At 40.7% G+C, this 21,980-nt stretch overlaps 4 protein-coding genes across 4 annotated transcripts; 2 read left to right on the plus strand and 2 right to left on the minus strand.

Moving 5' to 3' along the window:
* Positions 1 to 6,841: 6,841 nt before the first annotated feature.
* Positions 6,842 to 9,818, minus strand: pdap1b (pdgfa associated protein 1b). The gene is made up of 6 exons (XM_080856918.1): positions 9,668 to 9,818; positions 9,232 to 9,323; positions 9,046 to 9,141; positions 8,823 to 8,941; positions 8,221 to 8,372; positions 6,842 to 7,358 (listed from the first exon to the last, which is right to left on the minus strand). Exons 1-6 carry the CDS (start codon positions 9,678 to 9,680, stop codon positions 7,303 to 7,305), a joined length of 528 nt encoding a protein of 175 aa, XP_080713044.1. The 5' UTR covers positions 9,681 to 9,818; the 3' UTR covers positions 6,842 to 7,302.
* Positions 9,819 to 10,245: 427 nt separating this feature from the next.
* bud31 (BUD31 homolog) lies at positions 10,246 to 11,380 on the plus strand. The gene is made up of 4 exons (XM_080855946.1): positions 10,246 to 10,410; positions 10,616 to 10,738; positions 10,828 to 10,994; positions 11,081 to 11,380. Exons 1-4 carry the CDS (start codon positions 10,317 to 10,319, stop codon positions 11,129 to 11,131), a joined length of 435 nt encoding a protein of 144 aa, XP_080712072.1. The 5' UTR covers positions 10,246 to 10,316; the 3' UTR covers positions 11,132 to 11,380.
* Positions 11,381 to 16,932: 5,552 nt separating this feature from the next.
* Positions 16,933 to 19,585, plus strand: cpsf4 (cleavage and polyadenylation specific factor 4). Its single transcript, XM_080856958.1, has 8 exons — positions 16,933 to 17,257; positions 17,569 to 17,619; positions 17,706 to 17,858; positions 17,942 to 18,037; positions 18,130 to 18,223; positions 18,330 to 18,402; positions 18,575 to 18,757; positions 18,874 to 19,585. Exons 1-8 carry the CDS (start codon positions 17,155 to 17,157, stop codon positions 18,940 to 18,942), a joined length of 822 nt encoding a protein of 273 aa, XP_080713084.1. The 5' UTR covers positions 16,933 to 17,154; the 3' UTR covers positions 18,943 to 19,585.
* A 150-nt stretch (positions 19,586 to 19,735) lies between these two features.
* atp5mf (ATP synthase membrane subunit f) lies at positions 19,736 to 21,260 on the minus strand. Its single transcript, XM_080856959.1, has 4 exons — positions 21,161 to 21,260; positions 20,207 to 20,314; positions 20,004 to 20,120; positions 19,736 to 19,901 (listed from the first exon to the last, which is right to left on the minus strand). The coding sequence occupies exons 1-4, from the start codon at positions 21,174 to 21,176 to the stop codon at positions 19,873 to 19,875; spliced, it is 270 nt and encodes an 89-aa protein (XP_080713085.1). The 5' UTR covers positions 21,177 to 21,260; the 3' UTR covers positions 19,736 to 19,872.
* Positions 21,261 to 21,980: the final 720 nt, after the last annotated feature.

A 21,980-nucleotide genomic window follows, 5' to 3' on the forward strand; every position in this document is an offset into this window, starting at 1 on the left:
CCTTCACTACCAGCCTTCACTCTCAGAGTGCCAGCCTTCACTGCCAGCCTTAACTGCCAGCCTTCAGCCTTCACTGCCAGCCTTAACTGCCAGCCTTCAGCCTTCACTGCCAGCCTTAACTGCCAGCCTTCAGCCTTCACTACCAGCCTTCACTGCTAGCCTTCACTACCAGCCTTGAGCCTTCACTACCAGCCTTCACTACCAGCCTTCACTACCAGCCTTCACTACCAGCCTTCAGCCTTCACTACCAGCCTTCAGCCTTCACTACCAGCCTTCAGCCTTCACTACCAGCCTTCAGCCTTCACTGCCAGCCTTCAGCCTTCACTACCAGCCTTCACTACCAGCCTTCACTGCCAGCCTTCAGCCTTCACTACCAGCCTTCAGCCTTCACTACCAGCCTTCACTACCAGCCTTCACTACCAGCCTTCACTACCAGCCTTCACTACCAGCCTTCACTACCAGCCTTCACTGCCAGCCTTCACTACCAGCCTTCACTACCAGCCTTCACTGCCAGCCTTCACTACCAGCCTTCAGCCTTCACTACCAGCCTTCACTACCAGCCTTCAGCCTTCACTACCAGCCTTCACTACCAGCCTTCACTACCAGCCTTCACTAACAGCCTTCACTGCCAGCCTTCACTACCAGCCTTCACTACCAGCCTTCACTGCCAGCCTTCACTACCAGCCTTCAGCCTTCACTACCAGCCTTCACTACCAGCCTTCACTGCCAGCCTTCACTACCAGCCTTCACTACCAGCCTTCACTGCCAGCCTTCACTACCAGCCTTCAGCCTTCACTACCAGCCTTCAGCCTTCACTACCAGCCTTCAGCCTTCACTGCCAGCCTTAACTGCCAGCCTTCAGCCTTCACTGCCAGCCTTCACTGCCAGCCTTCAGCCTTCACTGCCAGCCTTCACTGCCAGCCTTCAGCCTTCACTGCCAGCCTTCACTACCAGCCTATAGTACCAGCCTTCACTACCAGCCTTCACTGCTAGCCTTAACTGCCAGCCTTTAGTAACCCATAGTGATGTTTTCTCCCACATTCATGACAAACAGACAAAGTGGCCTTGGCAAATAAAGATTATGGCTTTTCTGTACTATAAGTAAAGGCTGGCGCCACATGTCTCATTCGACCCGCTAATTGAACCAAGATCAAGTTTGCATACTGTAGGTGCAAAGGCATGACTGTTTGAGCCCTTTACCTTCACCTGCTTCTTATAATAAAACACAAGAGTGGTATCTGCGATGTTGTTGTCTTTTTTTCAAGCTATGTTGCCTGTTTTTAGAAGAAAACTCCTTACTGCTGCTTTAATGATAATGATACGCCTGTATGGCGTCATGCAGCTGGCGTCCTTAAGGCACTCCCACACCCCGCATACTGTACACTGTATACTGTACTTTATGCGTGGGGGAGTTGGGAGTGGCTGTAAAAATGTGTGTGTCAACAGACCATCTGTCAACTGAACCGAGGAAATTCAAATTTCTGCTTTCTGCCTTTCCTATTATTAGTGTTAGTATGTAGTCTGGGAAGTCCCGCCCCACTTCTTCCGGCCAAATTGATTTTGCCTCAGAACTGGGTCTGGCAAACTTTGGATAGCCGTTCATTTCAAGATTTCCAGAATCCTTGGAGCCAATCACAAACTGGCTTTTGGCTACCTGGCGCGCCATTGGTGGATTTAAAATAACCACGTCTACCGTAACAAAAGCGAAACTTAAGAGAAAAGCACAGTAAACTATATACTGCTTTCGCGGCTGTCTTGGATGATTTCAAAGGCAAGTTTTCTTTGAAAATAGAACAGAAACCTGCTCTGGAACAATTCATACAGAAAAAAAATATGTGTTTGCTTTATTACCGATCGTTGTATAGTTGTATAGTATCGTTGGTCTGATTGGTTAAAGGCGTGTCCAATTACGTGAGTGAAGTGGACCTCCATTGAGGAGTTGGCCAGACTAACTGAACAAATGAAATGCAGTGAAGGGGCGGGGAATTCCCAGACAAGTTAGTATGATCTTTTGTTCAGAATCTGAATCTGAGAAATGAAACTGAAAGCCAGAGGAGCATTCTGATCTCAATCCTGAAACTGGGTTTAAGGGTCCAAGTACACAAAACAGCTATCGTTTGGAACAAAGGAGGGCCTTGTCTTGGAGGAAACATTTGATTAATGAGTGTGCTGAAGGGATATAAGTCTACCACAGGCCATGATGACATAATAGATACAATATACAGTGCCACTTGAAAGTATGTGAACCCCTTGAGCACTAAGAGTTTTCTGTTGTTTTACCATGATTTTTCATTTTTTTCATCACCAATTTTCCATAGATGAAATGTCAGGTTTATGTTTATCATTTGCATTTACTTGTTTGGAGGGAATTGTTTGAGTAGCCAAAAAAACTACATGAAACATGGAATTAGTCCATTTCAAAAGTAAGTGAACCCCCAGCTGAATTGGTAAAGTCAAGCAGGTAACAGATTCGGTGAAACTAATTTGGGTGCTTAATTAGTCAATTAAGCAAACTGATCAACTGAGACATCCTTAGGGAAAGGTTTGGGCAACACAGATTAAAAGAGAGAGGAAACCAACCAAACTACTGTAGTGCCAAGGTGTACCCACACAGATCAACAATGACGAGAGGAAACGAGATATCCGAGAACATCAGGAAGAAGGTACTGACAGACTATCAGTCTTGGGAAGTCAGCTTATCTCTGTGAAGAGAGACCTACAGCATGTAACCCAGACATGGGACATGGGCAAAATCTGGCCCTAGCGTCTGGCCCCAACCAACTTTTTATTAAATGCCGCACAGAGCCTGCGTGGCTGCTCCAACCTGTTAATGTAAATAATAAAGAAGTTCAAGTGAGGTAATTGGTTTGGGCGCAGGCCTAAGATGTTTTCATGATGTTTGATCAGTCATGTTACGACATGTTTTTGTATTGTTCATGTTCGTGCAATTTGTTAAATTGCCTTGCAAATAAATGCTTTGCTAACCAGGATTCATCATTTTAAGCAATAAAACCAGTTTACTTTTCTTGAAGTCAGCAATTTATTTGTCACCGATATACAGGACATCTCCAAGGGAGAGCTATTTGGTGTCGGGCTATTTCATACTACACTGTGACAGTCTGAAGTGCTTATGACACCTACACCAATTTAAAGAGGAACAAGGGTGGACCAAGTGACCTGATATTATTTATTAATACATTATGTGTAGATGTATTGTTTGCGGTGATCAAGACCCTCAACAACTTTCATGTCAAGGTGATATTCATTAAACTTGCCTGGCTATGGTTGAATGTCTTCAGGCAAGTAGCCTGTCATCTTAACAGTTTTAATCTACTTCCAATGACCTGGTGGAACCCTGCGCAAAACACCACGTATAGGCCTACAGACAAGACAAGCAGCAGACCACAGGTGACGCACTTTTCCAATATGTTCCGTGTGTTCCACTCGCAATATATTGTTCAGCTCGTTTCAACAACAGCGATATGTTTTGCAGAAACAGAAACACAAGTTACTTAACAGTTTCCTGTCAGACTTTGATGCCATTATTCCCCGGGCAAAGTGGAGTTTGTGAGCTTAGTCTGCCCCTAGAAGAAGATGTAGGCTAGTACACCGCGAGACCCAGAGCAACCATGGAGACGCTTATTACCTCCGCCAAGGAGGTTATGTTTTCGCCCCTGTATGTTTGTTTGTCAGCAGGATAACGCAGAAACGCATGGACCGATTTCCATCAAACTTTGTGGGGAGATTGGGTAATATAATGGCAATAATTTATTAGATTTTTAGATGTCAAGGTCAAAGGTCAAGGTCACAAGGCGGAGGTTTGCATTCTCTGAATGCTCCCATTCTTGTTAAATAAGCGATGGCCATCGCCACCTTCACCCAAACCTTGGTGGTGGCATGGACCTTTTTGACCCACTGGTCACTTGGGTAGCTGGGTCTCCTGTCTGCTCGGTCCTTGGTGTTCCGCCCTCCCTTCATGCTGGTGTTAGCTGGTTATCCAAACTAGATGCGTTTTGTTCAGGCGAAAGTCAAAATGCCAAAAGGAGTGCGACACACACACTCTTACCTGCCCCTCTGTGGTTCCCAATCAGGTCGGCGTCACCAGAGAACAGTCCCTGCCAGCACTCCAGCAGAGACACAGAGAGCCACCACATCAACGTCAGACATGTTGGGGAAGCCAGAGCAGCCAGCACTTTGTGTAAGACTCAGCTGCCATTTGTCCTTGACACAGACGCTAGTGATGTTCTGCTCCCTTAGGAGGGAATACACGGACAGGGAAAGCCAATTGCTCAGCTGCCCTGAACGAAACTACTGCATTTCCCAACAAAAGCTCTGTTGGTCAAGGCACTTTGGGAAGCCAAAGCAGCCAGCACTTTGTGTAAGACTCAGCTGCCATTTGTCCTTGACACAGATGCTAGTGATGTGGGCCTTAGAGTGATGTTCCCTCAGGAGGGAGAGCACGGGCAGGGAGAGCCACTTGCTCAGCCGCCCTGAACAAAACTACTGCATCTCCCGACAAAAGCTGCATGCTTGATCCTGGGGATTTTTCACTTCAAAGCCTCGCTTCGCTTACTTGGCTGCTGAAGTTCAGAGGGCCAGATGGCTCAGTGGCTCGAGACACTACAGGATTATGACTCCAGCACCGAGCTGGCCATTTGCATGGCAACACAGACGCCCTGTCCCAGCAGTCTTCGCCCAGGTCCAGGCCTGAGTGGGTCAGGCCCAGTAACCCTGGGCAACCATCTCAGCCTTGGACCCCTAGACCAAAGCCCTCCATTTTCAGTGGCCCAGCTTCACCATGCAGAACGAGCTGTTGTGTTGATGCTGGCAAGCTCCTAGGGGGTAAACACGACATTCTGCAGCTGCTATTGCCTCCCTGCCTGCGTGCCTGGGTCCTCCAGTTGGTCCATGGCTCGGTAGGAGCGGGCCACTGTGGCATTACCAAGACGCTCCATCAGCTCAGGTCCCAGGTTTTACTTGCCAGGCTGTCGGCAGGACATGGAACTGCACATCCATCAGTGCGACGCCTGCACAGCAAAGTGGAATCCGACCAGGCCCTGACACGCTCCATTACAACAATACCAGGTGGAGGCACCAATAGAGAGTGTGGACGTGCTGAGCTCGGACCCCAGAAATCAATCCATGATGGATGTCAAAAAGGACGTCTCATTTTGTTAAATGCTCTCAGTGGAACCTAGGAGCGAGGTGAGAGGATCTGTACGCTTTTTGTATTCAGGAAGGCATTCCTGGCCTTGTGATAAATCACTGTCACTAAGTTTTCTATTATGCTTATGTTAACTAGTCTTATTTTATTTTATTATTATAATTTGTTTCTAAAATGTTGGCACTCTGAGATTCTTCTGAATGAAGAGTGCGTTACAAATAAAATGAATTATTAATATTTATTATCATTATAAGTGAGGAAACAGAGCAATGAAGTTGACGTTGAGGAAACAATTGGAAAGAGTGATTTATCGCCTAATGTGGAAATTCCTCTTGCCTTTCTTAACATACAGTATGTCAGCCTATAATATAAAATGTGTAGTAGTAGTTTATGAACGTAAATAAATGATCAGTCAAACCAATAAAACATCTTCATGAGCTTGAATTGTCATAAAATATATCAACTTTAATGAAACATCGATGATTCTGTTGTCAACAGGATCGTGTTTAAAAAAATACATTCATGAGAACAGCAATATACCACAACTTGTGAGCAGGATTTGTTCATGAAGAATCCTCTTTTCTCTTTGAACAGCTGTTAAAATAATTGATTTTCACACACGTAACACACTGTTTTTAAAAGTTTGGGTTATTTAAATAATACTTGCTGGTGTGCAATCGTGTCTTTCTGTTGCACTATAATAACTTATTTTCTACTGTGCTGGTTGCTAATTCATGTTCATAACAAATTTGACCTTATACCTTGTGATGTAAGGATTTGGCATAATAGACAAAAGAAAATAATGATTGATAATGAAATCAAATGTAGACCTGTGTCAATGTAGGTACAACTCATGGCAACAATCCCCATGGTAATTTGTTGCCTCTCTAATGACAATTACATACAGTAGAATTAATGTTTTGATGGATCATAAAGTCCTTAATTTCTTATATGCTATATATAACAGGTCTGTTAAAGGTGCAGTGTGGAGTATTTAGGGGGATATATTAGCAGAAATGGAATAAGTAATGCGTAATTATGTTTTCATTAGTGTATAATCACCTGTAACTACAAATTGTTGTTTTTTTTATTATCTTAAAATGAGCCCTTCATATTTACAGAAGAAGCTGGTACTCTTCCACAGAGTCTGCAATGTTTTTGCAGTAGGCCAGACCAGAAAAACCAAAACAAAGACTCAAAGACATATTTGTGGTACTTGAGCCTCTCGAGCCACCATAGGTTCTCGTACACGCTTGCAAGGAGATGGGTAATCAGTGGTTTGCAATTCAGCAACCTCACCACTAGATGCCACTAAATCCTCCACACTGTACCTTTATATAGCAACAGGTGTTGCTGTGTCATCAGTAATTGCATGAGTGAGCGAGCACATTTCATTTCTCATGTATGTCTGTCCTTCCTTCCTTCCTTCCTCATTTCCTTCACAAATGTATTAGAGGGAGAGGCTAGGGAGTAAGGAAGGAAGGCAGGGAGGACTGACGAATAAGGGAACTGAGAATCACCCACAGAAGTCCATAGTGGACTACAAAGTGACGACACATCCTCAAAGCTTGATTACCTGATTACAACTATTTGTCTCTGATTTCATCAAACATATAATAAAACTAGCAACTGTTATTCTACTTCATTTTGAACTGCTGTCATCGAACTACAAACCCATTAAAACTCAGAGCAACATTTATTTGCCCCTCACTTCAATATATTATTTTTTTTCATTGTCATACATCATTTTGGAGTGTCCAATGTTTAAGTACGTTCCACAGAGCATTGGTGAGAAGTCAAAGATAAATGTAAACATGATTTCCTCAGTATAAGTAGAAATTACATGAATCTATGATACAGGCAAAGTAGCTCTTGGTTTAAATACACCAATAACAGAACTATTGATGCAGTGTTTCAATGAAACAGGGTATACGCTTAGTAAAAGTGCAGTAACAGAAAGGTTTGTAACAAACAGTTTTGTTTCTTACAATTATTTTTCTTTAAATATCTTACATATACTGTAACATTCATATACTTGAGTGGATAGCCTTGTTTTTTCTTTAAAAATAGTTAAGATCGTGAAATGCATATTCAGAATCAGTCCGCAACTGCATGAACATTGGCCTGTTCATTCATCACTATTTTAGGGATAAGGAATTAAGTCCTCTTCCTGCTGCTCCCACTGCTTCTTTTGCTGCAATGAAGATGGAGAAGAAATGCATTTTTAGTTACAACTGACTATTTTAGGCAGAGAGGAACACTAGCAGAATATATCTGAGAACTGAGATGTAACTGCCATTGCTGTTCATGAGTCTGAACAAACAAACAAAATGTGTAAAATGCATCATAATGTTTATAAACTATATTAAACATAACCTACCCTCTTTACTGTAATTGCAAAAATTGGATTTTCAAACACTGGTCAACAGGAGATCATGAACTAGCATGCATATATAGTATAAATAGTTGGTATGCAAGCTGGTTGCACTGTACTTCTTATGGCTATCTGTAGGGGCTGTCTGAAATGCAATACGTGCAAGTACCAGGCTTTGAATAAATGATGCTGACATTCCTTAAAACATATAATGTAAAATGATACACATTTCTATTATATATCAAATGATGTTTTTGTACCAGTGTCAAATTCTAAAACACATCTGTATCTCAAGCACATACTCTCGAGTACTACGACTTATTAAGATCCTTTTCTGTTTCTTTTTTATCGAAAACAAATAGCTGGCATCTCCGTAACCATACCCCTCAAGTATAAAAAATATGGGGCTTTCAATCCTATCATCGCTTCTTTTAGCACCAGTTGCTTTAAGGGCCTCTTTTCTTTTTTCACCAAGAGGCATGTTTACTGGAACTTTAAAACTTCTTTGAATAAATATTATTCGCAGTGAAGAACATCTGGGTTGTTCAGAGCATCACTAGTCACGATGTTACCCATGTGCCTTTTCACTTCATTGCAAACAGGGAGGAAAGCTGCTTGTTGTGCCTTTGACCTTTGACCTTTGAAGGAGGAAAGCTGCTTGTTGTGTCTTTGACAAACTCACCTTTCTTCTCCTCCTCTTTTTTCCGTGCCGCTTCTTCCCGCTGTTTCCGAATTATGGCAAGCCGAGCCAGGTCTGCTTTTGCCTGATCCGTCTTTCCCGCTAAATGCATTTTCATATACCTCTCTTTGGCTTGCTGCTTCTCTATTTCTTCCCTAAAACAAACGAAGAGAGAAAAATATCAATATCTTCACATTTCCAATTCAATATAATGTATTGATATTAGCACATCAATACATGGCCTTCTCTCTCTACCTTCAAGAAGCTCTTGAAGACCTAACTCTTCAGAGAGCACCTCCTTTCCTTACTGGCACCTTGACTAATGCTTAACTTGCACTTCTGCAGTTACGGTCCCGCACTTCTTCTTCATTCTATGGCATTTCTATTTCTTATGTAAAGTAGTATTTATTGTTACACCAGGTTTTTTTTGCTCTTAGCTAGACTGTTCTCTCCCTTGTTCGTCGCTTTGGACAAAAATGTCTGCTAAATGACTAGATGTAAATGTTCAACATACAAATAAATGACAATGACTTGATTTCACAACTACTTTGTCATGGACACCTGGCTATCTTATCATTAAAATACCATCACTGTTAAGTTGTTACCTTTCTCTTCTTGAAAGTTGCGGTGGCCCTTCCAGCTCTATATCAGCCACTTTCTTTGACTTCTGTGCCGCACGATTGGGGTTCTGGATTTCTATTATACCCTCTACCCCCTTTCTTTTCTACAAACAAAAATGAAAGTATGCACAGGTTAACAACAGCTATCACACTCAGACTCAGATCACACATACACAAACCTTGTTTTTGAAAATCTAGCTCAACTAACCTGACTTCCTTCATCCTCATCACTGTCTTCAGAGCCAGACCCCTGGAGTTTCTCCTCTGTCAAGATATCATTTGATGCCCCTTCTTCTTCTTCTCTCTACACATCGGACTAAGTGTTAGTGTACATGTCTATGAATGTACATTTATCATATATGTATACATTGATCATATATAAACGTGTGTCGACCTTCTTTCGTTCTTTTTCAGCTTTCATCTGAGCATCAATCTCATCTGGACTTGTGTATGTCCTCATACGACCTTTATGGCCACCTTTCTTTCCTGAAATAGAATTATTTAATAAAAAATATCTTTATCGACTGTGATGCCTAAAACAGGAGATGACATCTGATATGTCAACAAGTAGCCTGATATTGACCTATCAACATCCTGACAGATCGACTAATGTCAAGTTGGGTACATTCAATTAGTCAGATGTCTAAATCTGGATAAAAGGGTGTTTACTAAAAGTTACCCGACACTAAAATACTCTCTATATGAAACTCTTGTTTATGACAAGTACTTGACAGCGATTATTGAGGTTCACATTCCTAAATACAGTAAGTTTACTATCTGTTAAAATATAACCGTGACATTAAACTCAAATATAACATGTCCTCCCTTACCTCCTTTCGGCATTTTAATGTAATACACGCGGACAGCCGACTGTACAAAACACGTCAACAAAAAACACCTTCCAAAACGCTCAAAATAGTCTGGTGCAACTGCAAGCTAATCGCAACTCTCAGATGAACATGAGCAGTTCGTGAAGCATCCTATGTGTTCTCCTTGTGGAAATAACATCATATAATAACCATACGACTACAGTATCTGAAGTCTATCTTTGTATTTTTTAGGTTTCGTCCAAATATTGCAATAGATGTAGAAAATTATTTTAGAAGAGACCAGATAAAATGCTCAAAAGGGATAATTATACTAATATTATTCAGGCACTCAAAAAGACTCCTCACCTGATGCAACATGCCAATTCCAAGAGACAGAGCCTTTAAATAAATCCTGAAAAAGGAAAACAAGAACTATTGTAAAATATACTCCTGCAAAATAGTTAATTTATCCATTCGTATTTTTATATGTGACGCATATTTTCAAGTTTTTACTTCTAGCATTTCTCTGACGTATATTTCATGAGACACTAGGTGGGAAAGGTCCCAAAATATGTGACGTAAATACGATGTGACGTAGGAGCAGGCCCCTCGACAGTAGCCCGTCAAAACTGTTAAGAATCGAAGTGCTTAAAAAAAAAAGATAACAATAATGCCAAAAGTGAAAAGGAGCAGAAAGCCCCCTCCAGATGGGTGGGAGCTTATCGAACCCACACTGGATGAGCTGGATCAAAAAATGAGAGAAGGTAAGACAGTCCGTTTGCATCTTGTTTTTAACGTTAGCTATCGTGTGAGTAATATTTGCTGCGTTCTCAGTTAGCTAGCAAGTTAGCTATCGATTTTTAGCTATCTGATCGTAAATTAGCAATTTACAGCACTCTTTGTTTCAGTTTTTTGACATTTTCAGCTTCAGTCCACAATGTCGGTAATATCCATTGTCTTTATTTCCAGCTGAAACGGAACCGCATGAAGGTAAACGGAAAGTTGAATCTCTATGGCCAATATTCAGATTGCATCACCAGCGGAGCCGGTATATTTTCGACCTATTTTATAAAAGAAAGGCCATAAGTAGAGGTGAGTGTCTTGCTTTCTATGAAGCATATTTATGTTTTTTTATTTGAGTTTAGACACAAGTGTAACCGTTCTGAATCATTTGTTTACAGAGCTGTACGAATATTGCATGAAGGAGGGGTATGCGGACAAGAACCTCATTGCTAAATGGAAGAAACAAGGATATGAGAATCTGTGCTGTTTGCGTTGTATCCAAACACGGGACACCAACTTCGGAACGAACTGTATTTGCAGAGTTCCCAAAAGCAAACTTGAAGTGGTAAGTTATTTTTCAATCTTTTTGAACGATTTTTTTAACAATTATTATTCTGAGTAGTTGTGTCAGTTTTGTATTTATTTTTTCAGGGACGAATCATCGAATGCACACATTGTGGATGCAGAGGCTGTTCTGGGTGAATCTCGAGATGCCTTCAGTGGGACATCAGGGCTCATTCTACGTTAATTTGTTCGCTTGTCAAGATCCTTGCCCATACTTGGTTTTCCATTCCAGATTGTCATTCTCTAAGTGTGTATTGTGATGGGTTGTGGTCATGCTTTTTTAATATTTCATTTTCGTGAAATTATTGATCCTATTTTATTTTAATTACCCATTTATTCCCCATGCCACAGTGCATTGTCCTTTGAAATAAAACTGTTGTTGTATTATCCCCTAGTGGTTTTGTGAAGTTGTGAATAGTGGGACAACATGAGAGTACTGCAAAGTTTATTTCATACCATCATCACTGGTATGCATTCATTCATTTTATTACTGAAGGAACCAGGGAGTGGGGAAAAAGTCCATAGTGGAACCTCAACACACTGATCTCGGTTCTAGAGCCACACTTTCAAGTCTTTTGGAGTATGCAGGTGTATTGCCATTAATTGTGATGGCAATAGCTGTGAGTTTGTGAAACAATGAAGTTCAAAGTAAGGTTACTCCTACATCCCCTTGTAAACCAGCATTGAAATATTTCCCTGCTCAACATTCGCACATTCCCAAAGATGGTACATATCGAGAGAAAAGGATCTTAAAAAACTACGGCTTAAGTTGAAAAATCCTGAAGTTTCTCTTAAAGGGCATTTTCTATGACAGCTGAAGTGTTCTGATGTTTAAAAATCATAATACTCAAGGTGACCACCATCAAATAGACTTTTTGTGCTACATAGTAGTGCCAGCCCAGTGCATATCCACAACGCCAAGTTCATACATATTAAATGTGCAATTTAAAGTAACACTATGGAGTTTCTGGAGCCGAAACCTGTTGAAATGTGCTTACTTTGTTTATGACAAACTAGCGAGTCAACAACTTTCCTTACATGGTCAAACATTGAGCAAGTTCAACACAAGACAAAGCAAGACAGCAAATAAGCATATAAATACTCCAGCAGAAAGTAGCCCCCTACCTGGCGGCTCCAGAAACTCCAGTGTTACTTTAACTGTCTGGAATTGTGTGCACTGTCCAATGACTGTAATGACAATATGTGTTTAGTGGTTGATATTAATCAGTGTTGATATCAAATTGTTTGACATTTGAGTCCCACCCTTCATGGTGTTCAGGCAAATCTATCCCTCTGATGAGGAAGAAATACTTTTCTGTTCCCGGGCCCTAGGCAAGTACATAAATCTTGGGACTCCCATTTAGAAAGCATGTGCTTCAGCAAACACCTTCAGTGCTCTACAAGCTTTAAACGACAGATAAGTTGACATGAACAGTTCACCAAAAACATTTTTAAACAACTCAGTATGCATCAGTTGTATGCCAAACCAGCATTCTGCCATACTGTTGGTGTATAAATGTTACTATGCTATTTTAAATAGTCGTCAATCTTTTAAAATAAAATGCAGTTGATAGCAATGCCATGTTAGTTTAGGATACAGGATTGCTATTTGTCCTGACACATTCTATGCATTCACTACCCCCACAGTTGTAGCTCAAAGATGTGTGGGCTAATTGATTTTGCAGCTGTATACTGCTAAAGATTTTCTAAACTTTTATTTATGACTTTCATAATTAGTTTGCTAATACAAAGGGAACCATAAGCAACACACCATAATAATGACTTAGTTGACATTTACCAAGCCAAAGATCTATGCAAGCCTTCAGAGGTGTAATTGGTTGGGCTTGGGAGTCATATTTGATTCAGGCTTTTCAGTGTTTGTGCTTTGTAGTGTGAGAGAAGAAGTGCAGTAGCAGGGAGAAAACAGACCATATAGAACACACCATGTATTCCATTATGAATGAGTTATGAATTAAATAGTGAATTGTGGTTTACTAATTGTGCAGCAAAATGAATCAAACATATGAGATGACCTGTGACCTGTAAAAGTATAAGTATTTGTATTTGTTAACTGCGGGAGGTCAGATGAAGATGAATATACTAGTGACAGAAACAGAAAGTACACCCCTATGCCACCAACCACTTTGCCACCAATCAACTAAAAGCTCACACTTTCCGTGTGTCATCCTCTCGTGGACCATGATGCAGCACTGCATCTTCTACTGCCTAATGATTCGTGTTTTCATTGGCTGGCTGCCTTTGACTTATTCTACTATGGCTGCAGTTGAAGATGCAGTCTGTAATTTTGGTGAAAATTCTCAGATTTGAGCTCAACAAACAAATGATATCCTTCCTTCCGTGCTTCTGAAGCAACATACATGATGATGGACCACTGTGTTCGTTTCCCATTGACAGAGCCAGGACTGGGTATACGAACACTAGAGTATTTTCTGAGCGCAAACACTGAGTGGACAGCTAGAAGACCATGAGGAACCATTTGCTGAATTTGACATAAGCACAATGGATTAGAATCATGGACTGTTTCTTTAATCTGTCACATACTGACAATGTTGGCACTGAGATCATCAGTTCTAGCTATTGGAGTTCATACTTTCTGATGTGGGAGTCTGATAGCCTGGCCATTACCAGCCTGTGACTCCATTTCATTCCGTCAGTCAGTCTGGCCTAACTCCGTGCATTTTCGTTTCCGAGATGGGCGGGTGCTTAGCTTGAGGTTTAAAATCATTGGAGTTCCCTTAACCAATCAGCAACGTTTGGTAAGCATTCGGTAGATTAAACTCTTCCCAAAGCCAGTTGGGAGAAGAGCTACGACGTCCTTTCCAATCATAAAACTTACAAGACAATACTCTTGTTCTCCTTTTAATTTTCTGATGTTCTCGAGAGTTGAGACAACTTTCCCGATAGCTTTTCGTGTCTCTTCCTCCAAGGCGAGTTTTGCGTCACAGCTCTGAACTGTTCGCTGATTGGTGCGGTTGGATTTTGAGGCCGGGAAACGATTGTCAACGGGGTTAGGCCAGACTGAGCATAGACATGTATAGATATACATGTCTATGAGACTGAGTATGAGCTTGAAATCAATTCAGGCGGAAATACGTAGGCTGGTGTCACCAGGCTAGGAGTCTGATGGTTCTCCACTGGAACCTATCCCAGGAGAAGAACCCGTTTCGGAGGGTGCAATATTTGGTCTTTTCAGAGGAGTCATCACTGTTCAACTTAAATGCTTACCTCCTCCATTAAACCACGCCCCTGCTGTATGATGGGTTGCCTGTGTGTTGTGATTCCAACTGACGCATAGATATCCTATGAATATGACGCAAGCGACTTGTGTCATGGATCTCAGTTTAGTGGTTCGATGTTAGTCCAGTGGCGGGGTCCCGAACCGTTAGGAATGTGCATGCTGCAAGTAGACCATGTTGCAAGGACATCTCGAGGCATTAGTAGCAGGAGGAACATCAGGACAAATATGTACAGAAGAAACTTGAAAAAAAAGCTGTTCAGTGAGTGGAAGTGTACACCACGTTCCACATTATTATGCAAATTACACTTTGCTCAGATTTTCCTAGATAGTAACGCACAGTCAGTATAAGTTCATCAAGTCATCAATTGTTAGAGTATAATTCAAATTGTATTGAACAAACCTCATATGATAACAGTATTTTTTTTTTTTTTTTAAATAAAAAACTCAAAATGCAATGTTCCAAGATATTATGATAAAGAGTTTCAAGATATTTTAAAGGTTGTAAAGTACTACAAATTGTCATTTGTTGAATTTGCACCATTAGGAGGTCATATTTAGAGAAATCAAAAAAAAAAAAACTTTAATCAAAAACATCTTAACAGGTTAAGTTACATGTTAACATAGGACCCCTTCTTTGATATCAACTTCACAAATCTTGCATCCATTGAACTTGTGAGTTCTTTGATAGTTTCTGCTTTAAGGTCTTTGCAGGATGCCATAATAGACTCCCACAGCACCTGCTTGGATGTGAACTGCCTTCCAACCACATAGATCTTTTGCTTGATGATGCTCCAACGGTTCTCAATACAATAAAATAGGGTTAGGTCAGAGGAAGGTGGGGGCCAGACCATGAGTTTCTCTCCTTTTATGCCCATAGCAGCCAATGTCACAGAGGTATTCTTTGCAGCATGAGATGGTGCATTGCCATGCCTTAATATGACTGCTACGGAAGGCAAGGTTCTTCTTTTTGTACCACGAAAGAAAGTGATCAGTCAGAAACTTTACATACTTTGCTGAGGTGATTTTCACACCGTCAGGGACCCTGAAGGGGCCTACCAGCTCTCCCCCCATGATTCCGGCCCAAAACATGACTCCGCCACCTCCTTGTTGACGTCTCAGCCTTGTTGGGACATGGTGGCCATTCACTAACCATCCACTACTCCATCCATCAGGACCATCAAGGGTTGCACGGCACTCATCCGTAAACAAAAAAGTTTGAACGTTAGTCTTCATGTAGTCGTGAGCCCACTGCAACCTTTTTTGCCTGTGAACTTGGTTTAGGGGTGGCCGATTTTGGTTTAAGGACACTTGCAAACCTCTTGAGCATCCTACATCTTGAAGTTCGCGAGACTCCAGAGGCACCAGCGGCTTCGAACACCTGTTTGCTGCTTTTCAATGGCATTTTAGTTGCTGCTCTCTTAACCTTACAAATTTGTTTGGCAGAAATCTTCCTTATTTTGCCTTTGTCTGAACGAACCCGCTTGTGCTGTGAATCGGTGACAAATGTCTTCACCGTCCGATGATCACGCGCAATTCTTTTGGAAATATCCAATGTTGTGATACCTTGACCAAGGTATTGCACTATTTGCCGCTTTTCAGCAGCAGAGAGATCCGTTTTCTTCCCCATTTTGCCTGAAACATGTAGCTTGCTTAATAATGCAGAATTAAATACGGTAGTTAATTAGTTTTCCTTTTATTGGGCTCACCAAACTAATTATCACAGTCTGAGATTGATTTCAATAATTCAAATAGCCCTAAGACACAATACCATCCATGAGTTTAATTGAAATACAAAAAAAAAAAAATGTTTATGACCCTTAATTCCAAATTTGTATAATAATGTACAACGCGGTGTCTAGAGCTTCAATATTCGCAAAAATGGCGGGGTGATCCCCTGTATTTTTTTGTTTTGATACAGACAAAAATAGTCAACCCACTGTAGCCTCGAGAAACAGGCCGACAGGCAAAGCAAATATGTATAAAGTTAATTGTCATAGCCTAGTTTTTTGTTTTCTTTTAATTAACATTGCGTTTACGCTGATAAGCCTATTTTCATGTATTTGTCAATCCAATTTCACAATTAGTTTCTAGGCTGGTTATTTAGATCTATAGTCTACATTTTCCAGTATGTCCCATTTCATACCGAGGCAGAAAATGGGCATAATGGGTATTTGCTTTTAGTTTGGACTTCCATGGTTTCAAGGTTAAATGGGGTGGCAGCTTCAAAGTGTAGAAAAGTTCTACTAAGTAGGCCCGGCTACATTAGCTGGTTGGATTTACGTTTTAAATGAATGCTAGCAGCTACTTTTCCCAATATTTACATTTTACATTTAGTCATTTAGCAGATATAGCCATATAAGTCGTATTCTTATAGATATAGACAAATAAACAATGCTTAGGACATTGTATAGCCTATTGGATATGAACAAGCACTGGATTTCATAACTCTTCATGGAAGGTTCAAATAAATATACAGCTGTCTTGCAATTCTCCCATTAAGCTATACGATGGCAAAGGTGTAATCATAAAATAAAAGTCAAAACATTTTTTTTTTAACCTGGAATCGAGTAAAATTGCATTGAAATCGCTAATTCAGAGTTCGATTAAATTGGCTTTGAAACGTGAAGTTGAGAGGTCAGGGTTCACTGCGACACTAGAGAAGCAACAAGCCTATGGAAGATCGCTTGTTGGGTCAGGTGTTATTACAGTTTACTCCTTATTATCTTGCGTTTAGCTAGACTAAGGCTTCTAAAACAAAACACATCATAATTTATATTGGAAAAGGCGAACTGTTTCTGAGATTTAATGTCGTAATTGATTAGCCAAATAGTGCAACACACTAAATAACACAATCACAAGCTAGCCCGACGGTTAAACAAGCTAGCTAGCGAAAACAGCCAAAATGCAGGAGTTAATAGCAAGTGCTGATCATTTCAAATTTGATCTGGAGTTTGCTGTTGAGCAACAGCTGGGTGCTCAACCATTGCCATTTCCTGGAATGGACAGTAAGTATAAACGTTAATTTGGTATAAAGGTACCCCAAGAGTACTTAAGCTAACATTAGCGTTAGCTGGTTAACGCATTTTTGGCTAGCCATAACAAAGATCTTGCAGCCCACTATCTATTACGTTTGACAACTTAAAATGACACCGGCTTCTGGGTGAATTATTGTGTTATCAATTCAATGTGAATTACTCCGTTAAGACACCACCCATGTCTTTGACTTAAATTGCGGGGCTCTACAAGCTCGAGTATGCCACCATGCTGTCCTTCACAAGTGATAAGTACTTCTTCTTCTTTTTTTTTTTTTTTGCAGAATCTGGTGCTGCTGTGTGTGAGTTTTTTATGAGGGCATCTTGCATGAAGGGTAAGTTCTCCAGAAACAGCATTTGTTTACGAGCATCAGAATCGCAAATGTGTCAAAGCTAACGATGGTTATGGCACTTTGGATAGGTGGCATGTGTCCCTTCCGGCACATCAGTGGAGAAAAAACAGTGGTTTGTAAACACTGGCTTCGAGGGTTATGCAAGAAGGGGGACCAGTGCGAGTTTCTTCATGAGTATGACATGACCAAGATGCCCGAGTGCTATTTTTATTCAAAATTTGGTAAGTATCTCGTTACGTTACGTTAAATGTGGCTCATTGTTCTCTGTGTTATGACTACTTAATGTGCCATTTCCCATGAACAGGGGAGTGTAGCAACAAAGAATGTCCCTTTTTACACATTGACCCTGAGTCCAAGATTAAAGACTGCCCATGGTATGACAGAGGATTCTGTAAACACGGTAAGTGTGACCCATCATGTTATTTTATTATAAAGCCATGCTATGAAAAGAAGTTCCTGCAAATGTTTATTTGTTTTGTCCTGTCTGTTTAGGCCCAGATTGTAGACACAGACATACCCGAAGGGTTATTTGTGTCAACTACCTTGTTGGCTTCTGTCCTGAGGGCAGGTCCTGCAAGTTCATGCAGTGAGTCATAATTTGCTGATTTTAAAAATTGCATTAGAATCATACGTTGTGTTAGGGTACAGTGAAATGATGTGTTGTACTAAACTGTAAACATTTTACCTCTCAGCCCACGGTTTGAGTTGCCAATGGGTGCCTCTGAGCAACCTCCTTTGCCCCTGCAGTCTCAGACTCAGCAGAAGGTATGGCCTACGCAATAATGATCTTGCTTGATTAAAACTTCCAAAATGTTCTTTTACAATATGTAAGAGCCTATGCCATGTTGACAGTAAAGGATGGTTTGTTTTCTGTTAACTGTGATATAGTTATGGCAAATTTATTTTTAACACTCTTGTTATGCTTTCCTTGTTACAGCCCTTCCCCCCCGGAAACAGGTCGTCATTGTCACTGATTCAGCTGACCAACACCAATTCTAACCACCACCACCACCACCAACACCATCCCAGGATGCCACACAATATAGGAGCAATGCATTCTCAAAACAATATGGGGGGAAACCGAGGTCCTCGCCCATTAGACCAAGTCACCTGTTACAAGGTAAAAGATCAGTTATTGATGGAATGGTTGTAAAACTGAAATCTTTAAAGCAGATATTTGAGAAAAAAATGTTAATGCTTCTATGTTTTCTTATTACACCTCTCTTTTCTTTGCAGTGTGGAGAGAAAGGTCACTATGCCAACAAGTGTACAAAGGGACATCTGGCCTTTCTCAGTGGACAGTAGCTTTCTATGGGGACCTTTTCATCTCGATTTGAGCTGGAATCTCAGGGCCTCAAATGTGCCAGTCACAATGCATTCAGCCTTTGAAAAGAAAGCTCTGGCCAGACTTTACAACTGCCTCAGATCTTAAGGCGTTTGGACTTCACCTTGTTCAAGGAACAAGTATATTGTACAGCACAGTCATCTTTTTTCTACTCATGGAACTGGTGATGTTGGTACACTATTGGAGGATGGTACATTTCTACTTGACCTTTAATTTCCTGGGTTGGAAACATCAAATGTAATGTGAAAGGGCTGTGGCAATTTGGAGCTCAAATAAACCTTTACGCCTTAAAAAATTGGAAACCAAATTATTACTCGTCATTAGATTGTAATATGACCAGGAAAAAGCTAGACATTCTCCATTTAAAACTGTGCTGATCAGAAAGAGAAAAGGAACACGTGTATGTATCATATGAAGGTGTATTAGGACAAACTGGAACAAGATTGTATGTGAAATGCGGGCTTGCAGATGTACCATATATAATTTTTTCACCCCAATACACTAAACTTGCCGTTGTATTGCTCAATGACTAATCCAAGCCAGCTTTAGTGTGGCTGTTCCAGAGGTGGATACATGGCAACTTACTGATTTTTGTACACAAAATAGCCAGCATTTTCAACAATAAAAACATGTTTTATTACACCTGAGTTTAAGTAATTATTTCAAGGAAAAGTTGGGAGCACCACATATTGCTAATTTCTTTTCCAGCAAATGAGATTCACTGGTGGTTTCCAAAGAGATACAGACTCGGCATTTAAATTATTTAAATTTTATTCTTGGTCACAACTGTAATTTTGAACAGACAACAAAAAGCTGGAGAGGGTGGCGTGAATACACTGCTGCGGACATGGCCACTTCAGAGCCTTCTGGTCCCTGGTGTAGTGGGCTGTTTAGTGGTACTTCCTCCAACGATCATGCTCTACAGGCAAAACAGATGTTTGGAGAACAGCAGTTTAGAAACATGGCATCCACAACACCACTTGACAAAACTTAAAACTTAGTTATGAGCAATGTTACTTACTGATGTGATCGTATTCCCAAACGTAGCTCAGCACGACATATCCTGTCAGGAGCATGGCAACGCCACCAATGCCACCCTTCTTCACATGGATGTACTTATTGAAGTATCTTGCATGCCCTGTGGCAGAGTGACTTGAGTTAACACAGTAATATTTCAATACAAACATTTCACTTTGATTTAACTGTCAGGAGGACAAACATTACCTCCTTTGACTGCATTAATGAGGCCATTGGGAGTGAAGTCCCTAGTTCCAAGCCATGAGAAGATCTGCCCAAGCTTGACGTCCATAAGCCGCTTTTCGGCCAGGGAAACTAGGAGAGAAAATGCTCCTATTAACCTCAGTGATGTATAACGGTCTGACATTTTGAATATCACACAGCAAGATCTAAATCCAAGTTTATAATTGCAGAATAGGTTCATGCATTAAAAAAAACAGAAATCAACTATGCATTTCATCTGATGATCTGACTTTTATGGACCAATTTGGAGAATTTATGGAACGTTACCTTATAAAAAAAAACTTTTCATGAGGTCCTTGCTAGAAACAACTTCATTAACGTCGGCTAACCTCTTAGCTAGCCAAAGCATTACGTAACTCCCATACAAGAACATTAGACAACATACATTGGTCGACGATTAAGGGACTGTTGTGGTTTATTTAAATGCAACCGATGCTAGACGCATTAAACAGATGAACGTTATCCTAGCCAGCTCGCTGAAAGCGCTAGTTGTGCTAGCGTACAGATGCCCGTTACAGAGCGTTACTTAGCTAACACTAGCCAGCTTATTAGCTTACGATAGCTACATTTCGGACTAGAAATCGCAAAACGTGTTTACGAATAAACAACAGGTTTTAATTCAGATAAGGGCTGTTTATTTAGCCAACTGTCTCCTTGAGAGTGAAATCATAACAGCATCTCAGCTATCTGATAAGCAATTCCCTTTGGCCTGTGCCTTCTTGAATGACAGACAGGAAAGTCCTTGACTTGACTCGTAAGAGTAACATCTTTGAATTGAAGCACAATTGTCAAGGACAGAATAAATGTCCACGACAATAATGATAAACAACCTTAAGTACGTCTTGCGTAAGGTATATTTTAATAAACAACTAGATGCAAGTGTAAAAGCAAAACCCATAAGGTTATTTGCACCCATACCTGCTTTGTCCGCCATCTTGCCAGGGTGACATACAAGCTTGAACCGCTGTGTATGTTGGGAATAAAATGGAGTGAGGGCATTGTGGGAGAAAATAAAGGAGGAGCTCTATCTATGGCTGAAGTTAGGCTACAGTCCTATGCCCTTCAGAGGAACCTATATTTAGGGTAGTTGACTGGTCTGAGTGATACATTAAATTCAAGGTAAGGCTACCCTATTTAGGAATGAGAGAAATCTAAAATTATAGCAATTTTGGTCATTATAGTGTTTTAATAGCATCACATTTCTTACAGAAAACTTCTGAGGACCACCGTGTATGTTTGAATCTCTAGTGGCATCTACATGTGGTGTAGACTATTATTGTGCAAAACTCATATAACCCATGGACACTTTAATGGCATCCAAAACGTTTTAAGTGAATACCCTACTCAATCTCACCAGATGGGGGAGATGTTCAATGGTAAAGACATCATGCTCATAGTTGAGATAACAATTTTATGGGGAACTAGTTTTGGTATCGAATACATTTATATGGTATACAAACACAGCGTATTCCCACTGGCCACCCAGGCATGGACTATATGTAGGTAGCCCATGTGTAGGAATAGAAATACAAAAGCCTTTATTGTCATTGTGTTTGAATACAACAAAATTTGGAGTGCTGCTTTGGTGCGACAAGGGACAACATATAACACAACGACAACATATAACACAGCAATACAACTAACACAACAATAGTACAAACTCACAACAATAGTACAAACTCACAGCAATGGTTCAAATACACAACTAGGTACAGATGCTAGAAATAATGCAAATGGG

The sequence above is a fragment of the Sprattus sprattus genome (assembly GCF_963457725.1).
Source record: "Sprattus sprattus genome assembly, chromosome: 18".
NCBI classification, from domain to species: domain Eukaryota; kingdom Metazoa; phylum Chordata; class Actinopteri; order Clupeiformes; family Clupeidae; genus Sprattus; species Sprattus sprattus.

Bases quoted from the DNA above. Each gene is read 5' to 3' on its own strand.
- pdap1b (XM_080856918.1), bottom strand. The intron at 9,142-9,231 runs GTCGACACACGT...TCCGATGTGTAG, and splicing joins CTGAAAAAGAACGAAAGAAG to AGAGAAGAAGAAGAAGGGGC. The intron at 7,359-8,220 runs GTGAGTTTGTCA...TCTTCATTGCAG, and splicing joins AAAAGAGGAGGAGAAGAAAG to CAAAAGAAGCAGTGGGAGCA.
- bud31 (XM_080855946.1), top strand. From the start codon at position 10,317: ATGCCAAAAGTGAAAAGGAGCAGAAAGCCCCCTCCAGATGGGTGGGAG. The intron at 10,739-10,827 runs GTGAGTGTCTTG...ATTTGTTTACAG, and splicing joins AAGAAAGGCCATAAGTAGAG to AGCTGTACGAATATTGCATG. The intron at 10,995-11,080 runs GTAAGTTATTTT...TTATTTTTTCAG, and splicing joins CCAAAAGCAAACTTGAAGTG to GGACGAATCATCGAATGCAC.
- cpsf4 (XM_080856958.1), top strand. From the start codon at position 17,155: ATGCAGGAGTTAATAGCAAGTGCTGATCATTTCAAATTTGATCTGGAG. The intron at 17,620-17,705 runs GTAAGTTCTCCA...CACTTTGGATAG, and splicing joins GAGGGCATCTTGCATGAAGG to GTGGCATGTGTCCCTTCCGG. The intron at 18,224-18,329 runs GTGAGTCATAAT...TTTACCTCTCAG, and splicing joins AGGTCCTGCAAGTTCATGCA to CCCACGGTTTGAGTTGCCAA.
- atp5mf (XM_080856959.1), bottom strand. The intron at 20,121-20,206 runs GTAATGTTTGTC...ACTCTGCCACAG, and splicing joins CATTAATGCAGTCAAAGGAG to GGCATGCAAGATACTTCAAT. The intron at 19,902-20,003 runs GTAAGTAACATT...TTTTGCCTGTAG, and splicing joins TTGGGAATACGATCACATCA to AGCATGATCGTTGGAGGAAG.